The sequence below is a fragment of the Anomaloglossus baeobatrachus genome, chromosome 5 (assembly GCF_048569485.1).
Source record: "Anomaloglossus baeobatrachus isolate aAnoBae1 chromosome 5, aAnoBae1.hap1, whole genome shotgun sequence".
Taxonomy (NCBI): domain Eukaryota; kingdom Metazoa; phylum Chordata; class Amphibia; order Anura; family Aromobatidae; genus Anomaloglossus; species Anomaloglossus baeobatrachus.
Window position 1 is genome coordinate 25,494,279 of NC_134357.1, and position 17,050 is coordinate 25,511,328.

The 17,050-nt window shown below is 53.0% G+C and overlaps 1 protein-coding gene across 6 annotated transcripts in view; it reads right to left on the minus strand.

Annotated features, from left to right (window-relative positions):
• Positions 1-17,050, minus strand: part of CHD4 (chromodomain helicase DNA binding protein 4) — a 197,894-nt gene that overhangs the window by 119,147 nt on the left and 61,697 nt on the right. For all 6 annotated transcript variants that reach the window (XM_075348329.1, XM_075348333.1, XM_075348332.1 and 3 more), the window contains exons 17-21: positions 10,652-10,789; positions 10,462-10,583; positions 10,181-10,354; positions 9,951-10,092; positions 9,725-9,856 (exon numbers count right to left, since the gene is read on the minus strand). In XM_075348329.1, the coding sequence (XP_075204444.1) occupies positions 9,725-9,856; positions 9,951-10,092; positions 10,181-10,354; positions 10,462-10,583; positions 10,652-10,789 (708 nt within the window). The remainder of the gene's footprint in view (positions 1-9,724; positions 9,857-9,950; positions 10,093-10,180; positions 10,355-10,461; positions 10,584-10,651; positions 10,790-17,050) is intronic.

Genomic DNA, 17,050 nt, shown 5'->3' on the forward strand with positions numbered 1-17,050 from the left:
TATATATATATATATATATATATATATATATATATATATATATATATATATATATATATATATATATATATATATATATATATATATATATATATATATATATATATATATATATATATATATATATATATATATATATATATATATATATATACACTCTTCCAGGGCTGCAGCCAGAAGTCCTCCACCGGCAGAATGTGCTTAAAACATGGCTGTCGGCGTTCACAGGGGAGGAGGGAGCCGTGGGCGTAACTACAAAAGTGCGGGAATCTGGTGCCCCAGAGTGATTAGTGAGGGGGGAGGAGGACAGCTAAGTGTGCTCCAGCCCTCACTGTCGGCGTCAGACAGACCGTCCCGCCCTTTCCCCTGACTGGCAGGCCCGGGGGCGGGAGTTCAAGGCACTAGGCCGCAAAAGCCGGGGACTAAAGTTAAAACTGCGGCCAGCAAGCAGGCGCGGTAGTCCCGGTCTCATACCAACACCGCAGTCGCTGCAGCGTCTGAGGCCAAAGTGCTCCATGCACCGTCCCCAAGGGGACACAGAGTACCTGTAGATGCAGGGCCCTGTCCCTGATGATACTCAGTCTCCTGTCCGTCAGATTCCCCCAGGGGCTGCGGAGGGAGCCCGGTCCCAGTGCCTGGATGACCGGATAGGATCCCACTTCTCCCAGAGCCCCTAAGGGATGGGGAAGGAAAACGGCATGTGGCTCCAGCCTGTGTACCCGCAATGGGTACCTCAACCTTAACAACACCGCCGACTTAGTGGGGTGAGAAGGGAGCATGCCGGGGGCCCTGTGGGGGGCCCTCTTTTCTTCCATCCGATACAATCAGCAGCTGCTGCTGACTAAAATGGGAGCATGAGTGAATGTGTGCCTCCTTCAACACAAAGCATAAAAACTGAGGAGCCCGTGATGCACGGGGGGGTGTAGAGGCAGAGGGGAGGGGTTACACTTTTTAAAGTGTAATACTTTGTGTGGCCTCCGGAGGCAGTAGCTATACACCCAATTGTCTGGGTCTCCCAATGGAGCGACAAAGAAGAAGGGAATTTTGTTACTTACCGTAAATTCCTTTTCTTCTAGCTCCTATTGGGAGACCCAGACGATTGGGTGTATAGTACTGCCTCCGGAGGCCACACAAAGCATTACACTAAAAAGTGTAAGGCCCCTCCCCTTCTGGCTATACACCCCCAGTGGGATCACTGGCTCACCAGTTTTAGTGCAAAAGCAAGAAGGAGGAAAGCCAATAACTGGTTTAAACAAATTCACTCCGAAGTAACATCGGAGAACTGAAAACCATTCAACATGAACAACATGTGTACCCGAAAAACAACCAAAAATCCCGAAGGACAACAGGGCGGGTGCTGGGTCTCCCAATAGGAGCTGGAAGAAAAGGAATTTACGGTAAGTAACAAAATTCCCTTCTTCGGCGCTCCATTGGGAGACCCAGACGATTGGGACGTCCAAAAGCTGTCCCTGGGTGGGTAAAAAAATACCTCATGTTAGAGCTGCAAAGACAGCCCTCCCCTACGGGGAGGCAACTGCCGCCTGCAGGACTCTTCTACCTAGGCTGGCGTCCGCCGAAGCATAGGTATGCACCTGATAATGTTTGGTGAAAGTGTGCAGACTCGACCAGGTAGCTACCTGGCACACCTGTTGAGCCGTAGCCTGGTGTCGTAATGCCCAGGACGCACCCACGGCTCTGGTAGAATGGGCCTTCAGCCCTGATGGAACCGGAAGCCCAGCAGAACGGTAGGCTTCCAGAATTGGTTCCTTGATCCATCAAGCCAGGGTGGATTTTGCAGCCTGCGATCCCTTGCGCTGACCAGTGACAAGGACAAAGAGTGCATCCGAGCGGCGCAGGGGCGCCGTGCGGGAATGTAGATTCTGGGTGCTCTACACCAGATCCAACAATGCAAGCCATTACATATCGATGAAATGGATAACAGGAAGGTAAGGAGATATCCTGATTGTGATAAAAAGGGGATACCACCTTAGGGAGAAACTCTGGGATCGGACGCAGCACTACCTTATCTTGGTGAACACCAGGAAGGGAGCTTTGGATGACCGCGCTGCTAGTTCGGACACTCTCCGAAGAGACGTGACCGCTACCAGAAAGGCCACTTTCTGTGAAAGTCGAGAAAGTGAAAACATCCCTCAGAGGCTCGAAGGGCGGCTCCTGGAGAGCAATTAATACCCTGTGCAGATCCCATGGGTCTAACGGCCTCCTGTACAGAGGGACAATGTGATAACCCCCCTGCAGGAACGTGTGTACCTGAGGAAGTCATACTAGGCGCTTCTGAAAGAATACCGACAGCGCTGCGACTTGTCCTTTAAGGGAGCCGAGCGACAAACCTTTTCCCAATCCAGATGCAGGAAGGGAGGAAAAAGGAGACAATGCAAATGGCCAGGGAGACACTCCCGAAGCAGAGCACCAAGATAAGAATATCTTCCACGTCTTGTGGTAGATCTTGGCAGACGTCGGCTTTCTAGCCCGTCTCATGGTGGCAATGACGTCTTGAGATAATCCTGAAGACGCTAGGATCTCGGACTCGATGGCCACACAGTCAGGATCAGGGCCGTAGAATTCAGTGGAAAAAACGGCCCTTGGGACAGTAAGTCTGGCCGGTCTGAGAGTGCCCACGGTTGGCCGACCGTGAGATGCCACAGATCCGGGAACCACGACCTCCTCGGCCAGTCTGGGACGACGAGGATGGCGCGGTGGCAAGCGGAGCTGAGCTTGCGTAGCACTCTGGGCAACAGTGCCAGAGATGGAAACACATAGGGTAGCTGGAACTGCGACCAATCATGAACTAGGGCGCCCGCCGCCAGAGCTCTTTGCTCGTGAGACCGCGCCATGAAAATCGGGACCTTGTTGTTGTGCCGAGACGCCATTAGGTCGACGTCCGGCATCCCCCAGCTGCTACAGATTTCCTGACACCATTCTGGGTGCAGAGGCCATTCCCCTGCGTCCATGCCCAGGCGACTGAGGAAGTCTGCTTCCCAATTTTCTACGCCCGGGATGTGAACTGCGGATATGGTGGATGCTCTGTCCCCCACCCACGTCAGAATCCGCCGGATTGCCTGGTAGGCTTGGCGATGCGTGTTCCGCCTTGGTGGGCGATGTATGCCACCGCTGTGGAATTGTCCGACTGAATTCGGATCCGTTTTCCTTCCAGCCACTGCTGGAAGGCTTGCAGGGCAAGATACACTGCCCAGATTTCCAGAACATTGATCCGAAGGATGGACTCCTGTGAAGAGAGTCCTTGACCGTCTGAGAAGGGAAACGTTCCTGTCTAGGGACGTCGACTCCCCAACCCATTGGCAAAGCATGTCCCATTGAAGTGGACGCAGATGAAACTGCGCGAAAGTGACTGCCTCTGCATGAGGCGTCTTAAGGGGTGTGACTGGCCTTGAAGGAGAGACTGCACCCCCGTCTGTAGTGAACGCTGCTTGTCCAGCGGAAGCTTCACTATCGCTGAGGGAGTGTGAAACTCCATGCCCAGATCTGTCAGCGATTGGGTCGGTGCCCAATGTAACCTTGAAAAGTTGATGATCCACCCGAAACTCTGGAGAGTCTCCAGCGCCCCGTTCAGGCTGTGTTGGCATGCCTCTTGAGAGGGTGCCTTGACAAGTGGATCGTCCCAGTAAGGATCACAGAGTGACCCTGAGAGTGCAGGACTGCTCCCACTGCTGCCCTGAACTTGGTGAAAACCCGTAGGGCTGTCGCCAGACCGAAGGGCAGGGCTACGCACTGAAGATGCTCGTCTTCAATAGCGAAACGTAGCAAACGCAAGTGCTCTGGAGCAATCGGCACGTGGCAATAAGCATCCTGATATCTATTGATGCTAGGAAATCTCTTTGAGACATTGAGGCAATGACGGAGCGGAGGGTTACATCCGGAACCGCCTGGCCTTCACGTGCTTGGTGAGCAGTTTTAGTTCCAGAACGGAACGGAAAGAGCCACCCTTTTTTGGCACCCCAATCAGATTGGAGGAAAAAACCGTGTCTTGTTCCTGAAGAGGAACAGGGATTACCACTCCTTCTGCCTGCAGAAGAGCCTCGGCTCGGTGGGGGGGGGGGAATGTCCTGTACACGTGAGACACAATGTCTCTCACCCACCGGTCTGTGACCTGCGGCAGCTAAATGTCGCCAAGCGGGAGAGTCTGCCACCAACCGCGGATGCGGAGAGAGAGCTGAAGTCATGAGGAGACCGCCTTGGTAGCGGTTCCTCCTGCAGCCTTCCTTGGGCGTGATTGAGCCCGGCCGGAATTTGAGCCCCTCTGAGCATTTTGAGCCCTTTTGGACGAGGACAATTGGGACCTGTCCGAGCCTGGGAAGGACCGAAACCTCGACTGTCCCCCCAAGACAGCATTACTAGTAAGTCGCAATGCAGACATTGCGAGGTTAAGGACACCACCTGCAGCACAGATGTACATGTGCTCAAGACCAGCTGCGCAAGACCAGCTGAAAAAGCTTAGAGTGCCCATACGGCTGCGAATGCCGGAGCAACCGACACGCTGATAGCTTCACAGACAGATTTCAACCAGAGGTCCATCTGTCTGTCAATGGCATCTTTAAGTGACGTCCCATCTCCACTGCAACTATGGATCTAGCCGCAAGCCTGGAGATTGGGGGATCCACCTTTGGACCCTGGGTCCAGCGCTTTACCACGTCAGGGGGAAGGGATAACGTGTATCCTTAATACGTTTGGAGAAAACGCTTATCTGGTAAGCGTGGTGTTTCTGAACTGCTTCTCTGAAGTCAGCGTGGCCAGAAAAGTACTCAATATACGCATGAGATACTGAAAAAGGATTTCTCCTGCTGTGAAGCTGACTCCTCCACTGGGGGAGCTGAGGGAGCAATATCCAACATTCCATTGATGGACGCTAGAAGATCATTCACTATGGCGTCACCATCCGGTGTATCCGGATTGAGAGCGATGTCAGGACCAAAGCCCTGATCAGCTACGTCTGCCTCATCATACAGAGAGTCCTCCCGCTGGGACCTTGACCAGTGATGAAGCCGAGTGCCGCACCCAGCGAGCTAGCTTAGGCTGTCTGGGACTGCCGTCCGTGTCAGAGCCTTCACCCTGGAATGCCTGGGACCCCCCCGGAGCACTGATTATGTTCCAAATGAGGGTGGCCAGGGAGCATTAATCAAGATTGCCCATGGCCTGTCTGGACTGCAAAGTCTCTATCCCATGACAATCTATCAGCCGAAACTGCAACTCCGTCCCTGTCCCTGGACAGGGTTCACAGGTGGTTCCTTTGGCCACCTCTAGTAGAGACCCCGGCTGACCAAGTGCTACAGGGGTGCATTGCACACAATGGGGGTCAGTGGAACCTGCCGGTGGAACAGTATCACATGCAGGAAAAGCAGCATAGAAAGCCTGTGTTGCTTTTTTGCTGCTGTATTCTAGCCATCTATGCAATGTATAGCATACAAGCATAAACACTTCAGCACATGCAATACAAGCAGCATAGAAAGCCTGTGCCTTGGCACCCTTGCTTTTTTGCTGCTGTTGTCCAGCCATCTAGGAGAATACAGCCAAGAGTAGCGACCGTACAGTGCAATGTATAGCATACAAGCATAAGTACCAATGAACACTTCAGCACATGCAATACAAGCAGCCTATAAAGCCTGTGCCTTGGCGCCCATGCTTTTTTGCTGCTGCTGTCCAGCCCTCTAGGAGAATATAGCCAAGAGTAGCGACCGTACAGTGCAATGTATAGCATACAAGCATAAGTACAAATGAACACTTCAGCGCATGCAATACAAGCAGCCTAGAAAAACTGTGCCTTAGCACCCTTGCTTTTTTGCTGCTGTTATCTCGCCATCTAAGATGGGCATATAGCCAAAGATAGCGACCGTACAGTGCAGTGTATAGCATACAAGCATAAACTACAAATGGACACTTCGGTATTTAGTGGGGTCAGCACTTCAGGTGCTGCTTACCGCCCGCCTATAACGCGGGTGTGTGGTCGCCAGAGCCCTGTGAGTGGTTGCCCAGAGCATGTCTCCGTTCCCCAGCTCGGACTGCGTGCAGGAATGGCTGCCGGCGTCCTTCTCCAGCTCGTGTGACGAGGGGCGGGCCGTGGGCGTGCCCCAGACAAGAGCAGGAAACTGGCGTCCCACTGTGTCCAGTGAAGGGGGCTGGAGAATGCAAAGCAGACTCCAGCCCTCGGCGCTGACTGTCTGTACAGCGTCCCGCCTCACCCCTGACTGGCAGGGCTGGAGGCGGGAACGAAACGAAAACTAGGCCGCAAAGCCGGGGACTCGAGTAATAAGCGCGGCCGTCCATGTGCACGGCCAGCGCGGAAGTCCCCGGCGCACCACAAGTCCCAGCCGCACCACAATGTAAAAAACACCCAGCAGCGGCCGGCGCGGCAGTTCCCAATACATAAAGTCACTCAGCAAAGCTGTAGTGAATAATAGCACGAGCGCTCCGCGCTGTTGCCCCCGGCGCACTAACACTCCCAGCAATGCTGGTGTGTGTGTGCGCGCTTGCCCGGGGACACAGAGTACCTTAATGTAGCAGGGCCTGTCCCTGACGATACTCAGCTCCATATCCAGCAGGTTCTCTGGGTCTGTGGATGGAGCCCGGTCTCAGTGCCTGGAGACCTGTAAGATCCCACTTCGCCCAGAGCCCTGAGGGGGGATGGGGAAGGAAAACAGCATGTGGGCTCCAGCCTCCGTACCCGCAATGGGTACCTCAACCTTACAAACACCGCCGATAGAAAGTGGGGTGAGAAGGGAGCATGCTGGGGGCCCCATATGGGCCCACTTTTCTTCCATCCGACATAGTCAGCAGCTGCTGCTGACTAAAAACAGTGGAGCTATGCGTGGATGTCTGACCTCCTTCGCACAAAGCAGAAAACTGGTGAGCCAGTGATCCCACTGGGGGTGTATAGCCAGAAGGGGAGGGGCCTTACACTTTTTAGTGTAATGCTTTGTGTGGCCTCCGGAGGCAGTACTATACACCCAATCGTCTGGGTCTCCCAATGGAGCGCCGAAGAAAAATCTGTTTGGCGGGCTGGAAGAGAATTCTATCCTGTAGCCGTGGGAGATATCTCTCACCCACTGATCGGAGACTTGTCTTAACCAAGCGTCGCCAAAGTGGGAGAGCCTGCCACCGACTAAGGACGTGGCTGGAGCGGGCAGAGAGTCACGAGGAGGCTGCCTTAGTGGCAGCAGCTCCTGCAGTCTTCTGTGGACGCGCTTTTGGGCGCCAGTTGGATTTCTGGTCCTTGGCTGAGTTGGCGGACGAGGCCGAGGGCTTAGAGGACGACCAGTTGGAGGAACGAAAGGAGCGAAACCTCGACTGATTCCTACCCTGGGCAGGTTTCCTGGCTTTGGTTTGTGGCATGGAAGTACTCTTCCCGCCAGTTGCTTCCTTAATAATTTCATCCAGCTGTTCCCCGAACAGCCGGGACCCAGCAAAAGGGAGTCCAGCAAGGTACTTCTTTGAAGAAGCATCTGCCTTCCACTCTCGAAGCCACAAGATTCTGCGGATAGCGAGGGAATTAGCCGAAGCCACCGCAGTGCGGTGAGAAGCCTCCAGCATGGCAGACATGGCATAGGATGAAAAAGCCGAAGCTTGGGAAGTTAAGGCAACCATTTCGGGCATAGATTCCCTGGCGAGGGAATGCATCTCCTCTAAAGAAGCAGAGATGGCTTTGAGAGCCCACACTGCTGCAAAAGATGGGGAAAACGAGGCCCCCGCCGCTTCATATACGGATTTGGCCAGAAGGTCAATCTGACGGTCAGTGGAATCCTTGAGGGAGGTGCCATCAGCTACCGACACAACGGTCCGGGCTGCGAGCCTAGACACTGGGGGGGGTCTACCTTTGGGGAGTGGGCCCACTCCTTGACCACCTCAGGTGGAAAGGGAAAACGGTCATCAGAACCACGCTTTGGGAAGCGTTTGTCAGGACAGGCTCTGGGTTTGGTCACAGCGGCCTGAAAACTGGAGTGGTTAAAGAACACACTCTTCACTCTCTTAGGCGAGGTAAACTGGTGCTTTTCTGCCAGAGAGGGTTGCTCCTCTGATACTGGTGGATTGAGATCCAGTACAGAATTAATGGAAGCAATCAAGTCACTAAGATCTGAGTCACTTTCGGACAGATCAATGGGGTATAAGGAGTTAGCCTCCGAGCCCCCTGTAAAGGCATCCTCCTCGTCCTGCGAGTCAGGTCTGGAATCAGAGCCACGGGAGGATGAGGGAGAGGGAGCCCTGCGTCTCTTCTCAGGAGGACGGGGTCTGGGCCCTGAAGATAAATCCTCTGTGAGCTCCGGTCCTGAGAGACCCCTAGCAGCAGAGGCACCCTGTGAAGGGGGTTGATGCATATTCATCAAAGTCCTGGACAAAAGTCCCATGGACTCAGCAAAGGACTGGGATATGGACCTAGAAAAGGATTCTACCCAAGCCGGGGGTTCAGCCACAGGAGCAGGAGCAGCCTGAGAGACCACTGGGGGGAGAGACTCCAGGCCGTGGCACCGCCAAGTCAGAGCAGGCATCACAATGTGGATAGGTGCTCTGTTCAGGCAGCAGGAGCTTACATGCAGCGCATACAGCATAAAGCTTTGGGGCCTTGCTCCTCGTGTGAGACATGCTGCTGGAGTGGGGGCTCTGCCAGAGAATGACTCCCAGAGAGTATATACAGAGGTCCACAACCGGAGACCGGTTGTGGCTTACCAGACCGCTGGAGCGGTGTTGTGTGCCCTCCAGATCCCGAAGCCCGGACCCCCAAGCACAGCACCTCAGCAGGGATGCTGCAGACCAGCGCTGCAATGACTGATCGCAGAGAGAACGCTGAAAAAATGGCCGCCGGAGCGAAGAGAGGGGGCGGACTTGCTTGAGAGCGGGATCTGGAGCGCCATTGAGACATACAGGGGAGGGGACACACTGCAGTGGGGAGTGTCCCTCCCCTGTACAGAACGGCCGCCGGAGGAGCCGAGCCTGTCCCTCTGCATGAGTGACATGCGAGGGCAGTGAAACAAACTAGGCCTCCAGCGAAGCCGGGGCCTAAATTTGAGCAGCGCGGCCGACGCGCAGGCACCATCGGCGCGGTTCTCAGGCGACAGCTAGAGAACCCGCCGGAAATGTCAGTAAACATAATAAGCACACTCTCCCCCAACAATAAAGTACAGGGACCCCGAATATAAACGTCTCAGGTACTTAGCTTCCGAGACGCAGGGCCAGGTCCCTGGGGATGAGCGCTCCGTTCCAGCAGGGTCCTGAAGGGCTGCGGATGGAGACCGGTCTCCTGCCAAGCATGGAGACCGTGCTGGCTCCCACTTCAAGCCAGAGCCCAGGAGGGATGGTGAAGGAGCACGGCATGTAAGGCTCCAGCCTAAGAATCAACCTTACAACACCGCCGACACAGTGGGGTGAGAAGGGACATGCCGGGAGTCCAGACGTGGACCCGCACTTCATCTCGTTCCAAAAGGGAATAACTCATATGAGAATGCATGTGTGGATGTATGCCTCCTGAACACAAAGCGATAAACTGGCTGGGTCTGCTCACCAGGGGGTGTATAAGCTCAGGGGGAGGAGCTACACTTTTAAGTGTAGTACTTTGTGTGTCCTCCGGAGGTAGAAGCTAAACACCCATGGTCTGGGTCTCCCATAGGAACGATAAAAAAATGGCAACTGCTAGCAGTAAAGTGAAGGAGGACCTAGTTTCAAGCTAACAATCAACCAGAAATAAAGAAGAATCATCTCTGACCTGGGAGAAGATAAGTACTCGGTGCCCATCATCTTTTAGTTTTCTCAACATCTTCTGTAGAAGTAGCAGCTTCCCGGCTCCTTTGATGAGGGCGCTGCCATCATACATCCCATTGGGCATTTTGGGAGCCTCCTGCCGAGCACAGGTAAGGAGTATACAGAATTAGCTACACCTGTAAACATATATTGCTGTGGCAGTAAGTGTATATAAGCACGGCTCCACTTACCATGGCCGCCACAGGGAAGAGGTACGGATGGTTGCAGCATTTTTTTAGGTCCATCACTACGTTCAGGAGAGACACTTGGTTTCCGCCTCCTCGTGTATTAAGAGCCTCGAAATTTCTAGTAAGGATGAACTTGTAATATTTTCTGGAAGGAGAAGAGCGGATGAGTACAAGTACCGGATAGGGTGAAAAGCTAAGGAAAACAATAAGGCTGAGCCGTCTGCACCACTCACTTCTGCATGGGGCTGAGTTCGACACGAACAATGAGCTCCGTCTTGGAAGGCATGTTCTTGAAGACATCAGCCTTTAATCGCCTCAACATGTGAGGTCCCAACATGTCGTGGAGCTTTTTGATTTGATCTTCCTTTGCAATATCCGCAAATTCTTCCAGAAAACCTTCGAGGTTACTGCATTGAAGCAAAAAATGTATGTAAGCGCAAAACAGCAAACTTTATACAAAAAGTATACAGACAAAAATGTCTATTACAGGCCAATATGTCTCAGGACTACGTACTTAAACCGCTCTGGCGTTAGGAAGTTTAATAAGTGGAACAATTCCTCCAGATTGTTCTGTAGCGGGGTCCCTGTGAGGAGCAGCTTGTGCTGAAGACTGTACCCATTAAGAACCCTGAAAAACTAAAATAAAAAACAAACATTAGCCATTGCAAAGGTGCACAGCTCAACCTCTGAAAGCGTTCTCTTACCTTGGACTGATTATTTTTCAGACGATGAGCTTCATCTACTACCAAGCAGGCCCAATCGATGGAGCCCAGAACAGCCATGTCAATGGTGATCAGCTCATATGACGTTAGCAAGACGTGGAACTTCACAGACGCCTCTTTCTATATAGGATGAAAAGAGAAAGAAGGGAATTTTGTTACTTACCGTAAATTCCTTTTCTTCTAGCTCTTATTGGGAGACCCAGACGATTGGTGTATAGCACTGCCTCCGGAGGCCACACAAAGCAATTACACTAAAAAGTGTAAGGCCCCTCCCCTTCTGGCTATACACCCCCAGTGGGATCACTGGCTCACCAGTTTTAGTGCAAAAGCAAGAAGGAGGAAAGCCAATAACTGGTTTAAACAAATTCTCTCCGAGTAACATCGGAGAACTGCAAACCGTTCAACATGAACAACATGTGTACCCGCAAACAAACCAACAGTCCCGAAGGACAACAGGGCGGGTGCTGGGTCTCCCAATAAGAGCTAGAAGAAAAGGAATTTACGGTAAGTAACAAAGAAGGGAATTTTGTTTACTTACCGTAAATTCCTTTTCTTCTAGCTCCAATTGGGAGACCCAGACAGTGGGTGTATAGCTACTGCCTCTGGAGGCCGCACAAAGAACTACACTTAAAAGTGTAAGGCCCCTCCCCTTCTGGCTATACACCCTCCCGTAGGAGTACGGATTCCTCAGTTTTAGTACCAAAGCAAGAAGGAGGAAAGCCAATAACAGTTTCAAAAACAAATTCAATCCGATAACAAGATCGGAGAACTTAAGAAACAACATGAACAACATGTGCACCCGAAAAACGAAACCCTAAGAACAAATAGGGCGGGTGCTGGGTCTCCCAATTGGAGCTAGAAGAAAAGGAATTTACGGTAAGTAAACAAAATTCCCTTCTTCTTTTTCGCTCCTAATTGGGAGACCCAGACAGTGGGACGTCCAAAAGCAGTCCCTGGGTGGGTAAAAAGATACCACATGAACGGGCTGTCAGACAGCCTCTTCCTACAGGTGGGCCACCGCCGCCTGAAGGACCTGTCTACCTAGGCTGGCATCTGCCGAAGCGTAGGTATTCACTTGATAGTGTTTGGTAAACGTGTGCAGACTCGACCAGGTAGCCGCCTGGCACACTTGCTGAGCCGTAGCCTGATGCCGCAATGCCCAGGACGCACCCACGGCTCTGGTAGAATGGGCCTTCAGTCCAGATGGAATCGGAAGCCCAGCAGAACGTTATGTGTGAAGAATTGGTTCCTTGATCCACCGCGCCAGGGTGGATTTGGAAGCTTGCGATCCCTTATGCTGACCAGCGACTAGGACAAAGAGCGCATCAGAACGGCGTAGAGACGCCGTGCGAGAAATGTAAATCCTGAGTGCTCTCACCAGGTCCAACAGATGTAAACCCTTTTCAAATTGGTGAACTGGATGCGGACACAAAGATGGCAAAGTGATATCCTGATTGAGATGAAAGGAAGAAACCACCTTGGGAGAAAACTCTGGAATTGGACGCAGTACTACCTTGTCTTGGTGAAACACCAGGAAGGGAGATTTGCAAGATAACGCCGCTAGCTCGGACACTCTTCGAAGAGACGTGACCGCCACAAGAAAAACTACCTTTTGTGAAAGCCGAGAAAGGGAAACCTCTTTCAAAGGCTCGAAAGGCGGCTTCTGGAGAGCAATGAGAACCTTGTTCAGATCCCAGGGTTCCAATGGCCGTCTGTAAGGAGGAACGATATGACGAACTCCTTGGAGAAACGTGCGTACTTTAGAAAGCCGTGCCAAGCGCTTCTGAAAGAATACGGATAGCGCGGAGACTTGACCCTTAAGAGAGCTAAGCGACAAACCTTTTTCCAACCCAGACTGCAGGAAGGAAAGAAAAATTGGCAATGCAAATGGCCAGGGAGAAAACCCTTGAGCCAAGCACCACGCTAAGAATATCTTCCACGTCCTGTGATAGATCTTAGCTGAGGATGGTTTTCTAGCCTGTCTCATTGTGGCAACAACTTCATGAGATAAACCTGAGGCCGCTAGGATCCAGGACTCAATGGCCACACAGTCAGGTTCAGGGCCGCAGAATTCAGATGGAAAAACGGCCCTTGAGACAGCAAATCTGGACGGTCTGGTAGTGTCCACGGTTGGCCTACCGTGAGATGCCACAGATCCGGGTACCACGACCTTTTTGGCCAATCTGGAGCGACGAGTATGGCTCGATGGCAGTCGGACCTGATTTTCCGGAGAACTCTGGGTAACAATGCTAGAGGTGGAAACACATAGGGGAGTCGGAATTGCGACCAATCCTGAACCAAGGCGTCTGCCGCCAGTGCTCGGTGATCGTGAGACCGTGCCATGAAAACTGGGACCTTGTTGTTGTGCCGTGACGCCATCAGATCGACGTCCGGCGTCCCCCAGCGGCAACAGATCTGCTGAAACACGTCCGGGTGAAGGGACCATTCTCCTGCGTCCATGCCCTGGCGACTGAGAAAGTCCGCTTTCCAGTTTTCCACGCCTGGGATGTGAACTGCGGATATGGTGGACGCTCTGCTTTCCACCCACGTCAAAATCCGCTGGACTTCTTGAAAAGCTTGGCGACTGCGTGTTCCCCCTTGGTGGTTGATGTACGCCACCGCCGTGGAATTGTCCGACTGAATCCGAATCTGCTTGCCTTCCAGCCATTGTTGGAAGGCTCGCAGGGCAAGATAGATTGCTCTGATTTCCAGAACATTGATCTGCAGGGTGGACTCTCCTGAGTCCACGTCCCCTGAGCCCTGTGGTGGAGAAACACCGCTCCCCACCCTGATAGGCTCGCATCCGTCGTGACCACTGCCCAGGACGGGGGAAGGAACGACTTTCCCTGTGACAATGAGGTGGGGAGAAGCCACCAACGCAGAGAGTCCTTGGCAGTCTGAGAGAGGGAGACAGTCCTGTCGAGGGACGTCGATTTCCCATCCCATTGGCGTAGAATGTCCCATTGTAGAGGGCGCAGATGAAACTGCGCGAACGGGACTGCCTCCATTGCTGCTACCATCTTTCCTAGGAAATGCATGAGGCGCCTCAGTGAGTGCGACTGGCTCTGAAGGAGAGATTGTACTCCAGTCCGTAGCGAGCACTGCTTGTCCAGTGGAAGCTTCACTATCGCTGTGAGAGTATGAAACTCCATGCCAAGATAAGTCAGAGATTGGGTCGGGGTTAGATGAGACTTTGGAAAGTTGATAATCCACCCGAAACTCTGGAGAGTGTCTAGTGCCACCTTCAGACTGTGCTGGCATGCCTCTTGAGAGGGTGCCTTTATAAGCAGGTCGTCTAGATACGGGATGACCGAGTGACCCTGCGAGTGCAGAACAGCTACTACTGCTGCCATGACTTTGGTGAAGACCCGGGGGGCTGTTGCCAGACCGAAAGGTAACGCTACGAACTGCAGGTGTTCGTCGTGTATGACGAAGCGTAGGAAACGCTGATGCTCTGGTGCAATCGGCACGTGGAGATACGCATCTTTGATATCTATTGATGCTAGAAAATCTCCTTGAGACATTGAGGCTATGACGGAGCGTAGGGATTCCATCCGGAACCTCCTGACTTTTACGTGTCTGTTGAGCAACTTTAGATCCAGGACGGGTCGATACGATCCGTCCTTTTTTGGGACCACAAACAGATTGGAGTAAAAACCGTGACCTTGTTCCTGAAGAGGGACGGAGGTCACCACTCCTTCCGCCTTTAGAGCGGCCACCGCCTGCAACAGAGCATCGGCTCGGTCTGGTGGTGGAGAAGTTCTGAAGAAACGAGTTGGCGGACGAGAACTGAACTCTATCCTGTACCCGTGAGACAGAATATCCCTCACCCAACGGTCTTTGACGCGTGACAGCCAAATGTCGCCAAAGTGGGAAAGCCTCCCACCGACCGCGGGTGTGGGAATCGGAGACTGCAAGTCAGGAGGACGCCGTCTTGGCAACGGTTCCTCCGGCTGTCCTTTTTGGGCGTGACTGAGACCTCCAAGAATCTGAGCGTCTCTGGTCTTTTTGAGTCTTTTTTGACGAGGCGAATTGGGACCTGCCCGGTCCTCGAAAGGACCGATAACCAGACTGACCCTTCCTCTGTTGGGGTTTGTTTTGTCTGTGTTGCGGTAAGGATGAGTCCTTACCCTTGGAGTGTTTGATGATTTCATCCAAACGCTCTCCAAACAATCGGTCACGAGAAAAAGGCAAATTGGTTAAGCACTTCTTGGAATGAGAATCTGCTTTCCAATGTCTCAACCACAGGGCCCTACGCAAAACAACGGAGTTGGCTGACGCCACTGCCGTGCGGCTTGTAGCGTCAAGAACAGCATTAATCGCGTACGACGCGAATGCCGCCATTTGCGAGGTCAATGGTGTTACCTGCGGGGCAAATGCACGTGTGACTGAGTCGACTTGCGCAAGCCCGGCTGAGATAGCTTGGAGTGCCCATACGGCCGCAAAAGATGGCGCTAACGACGCTCCAATCGCTTCATAGATGGATTTCAGCCAGAGCTCCATCTGCCTGTCAGTGGCATCTTTAAGTGCCGCTCCATCTTCAACTGCAACCAAGGATCTAGCTGCAAGCCTGGAAATTGGAGGATCCACTTTTGGACACTGGGTCCAACCCTTGACCACCTCAGGGGGAAAAGGATAGCGTGTATCTTTAAGCCGTTTAGAAAAACGCCTTTCAGGATAAGCGTGGGGTTTCTGGATTGCGTCTCTAAAGTCAGCGTGGTCCAGAAAAGTGCTTAATGTACGCTTAGGGTATCTGAAATGGATTCTCTCGTGCTGCGAAGCTGACTCCTCTACAAGAGGAGCTGGTGGGGAAATATTTAACATCTTATTGATGTTAAATATAAGATCATTAACTATGGCGTCACCATCTGGTGTATCTAGATTGAGAGCGGTCCCAGGATCAGAATCCTGATCAGTTACGTCCGCCTCATCACCCATAGATTCATCTCGCTGGGATCCTGACCATTGAGATGAATGTGAAGGCCCGTCATAGCGAGCCCGCTTAGGCTGCCCGGGGCTATCGTCCGAGTCAGAGTCTTCACCCTGAGGTGTATGTGCCCGTCCCGGAGCTTGGAGGTAATTCAGCTGAGGGGGACCAGGGGGCAATGATTGCACAGTGTCCGTGGCCTGAAGTACAGGCCTAGCTCGCAATGTGTCAAGAATTTGTGACATAGTGAGAGACATTCTGTCAGCAAAAGCTGCAAACTCAGTTCCTGTCACCTGGACAGCATTCACAGGTGGTACACCCTGGGTCACGTCCAGCAGAGGTCCCGACTGTGCAAGCGCCGCAGGGGCCGAGCACTGCACACAATGGGGGTCCGTGGAGCCTGCCGGTAGAAAAGTCCCACATGCGGTGCAGGAAGCATATAATGTCTGTGCCTTGGCACCCTTGCGTTTTACGGACGACATGCTGCTGGCTCTCTGCAATGTGAGAGAGTCTATAGCCAAAGGGCGACCAGCGCTATGCAATACAAAGTATTTGTAGAAACAAAATACTAAGAATACTACTGGCACAAGAGGGGGTGAGCCCTGAGGGCTGCTTACCGCCCGCTGAATAGCGGGTAAGAGGCGCAGAATTCCTTGTCTGGGTCTCCCCGGCTCCCCTCTGCAGCTCAGCGTGTCAGCAGGAATGGCTGCCGGCGTCTGTGGAGAGGGGCGGTCCGTGGGAGTTCCTAAACAAAAGTGCGGGAAACAGTGTCCCCTCTGTGCCTATTGTGAGGGCTGGAGTATGTAAAAACGACTCCAGCCCTCGGCGCTGATGCACTGACCAGCGTCCCGCCCCTCTCCTGACTGGCAGGTCTGGGGGCGGGAACGAACGGAAGCAGGCCGCAAAAGCCGGGGACTCGAGTTATCAGCGCGGCCGCCGTAAAAGCGCGGCCCGCGCTGAAGTCCCCGGCGCACCACAAGTGCCAGCCGCGCCGCAGTCCCAGCGGCCGGCGCGACCGATTCCCAGAAGTGTGCCTGCTTCAGCGAAGCTGAATGAGGCCATGGCACAAGCGCCGCAGCGCTGATGTCCCCGGCGCACTACAACACCCAGCATGCTGCGGTGTGAGCGCCAAATGCACGGGGACACAGAGTACCTTGAGGAAGCAGGGCCATGTCCCTGATGTACTCCGCTCCATCCAGCATCTTCTCCAGGGGCTGTAGATGGAGCACGGTCTCAGTGCCTGGAGACCAGTAAATCCCACTTCACCCAGAGCCCTGTAAAAAGGGATGGGGAAGGAATCAGCATGTGGGCTCCTGCCGCCGTACCCGCAATGGGTACCTCAACCTTACAAACACCTCCGACATACAGTGGGGTGAGAAGGGAGCATGCTGGGAGCCCTGTATGGGCCCTCTTTTCTTCCATCCGACATAGTCAGCAGCTGCTGCTGACTAAAA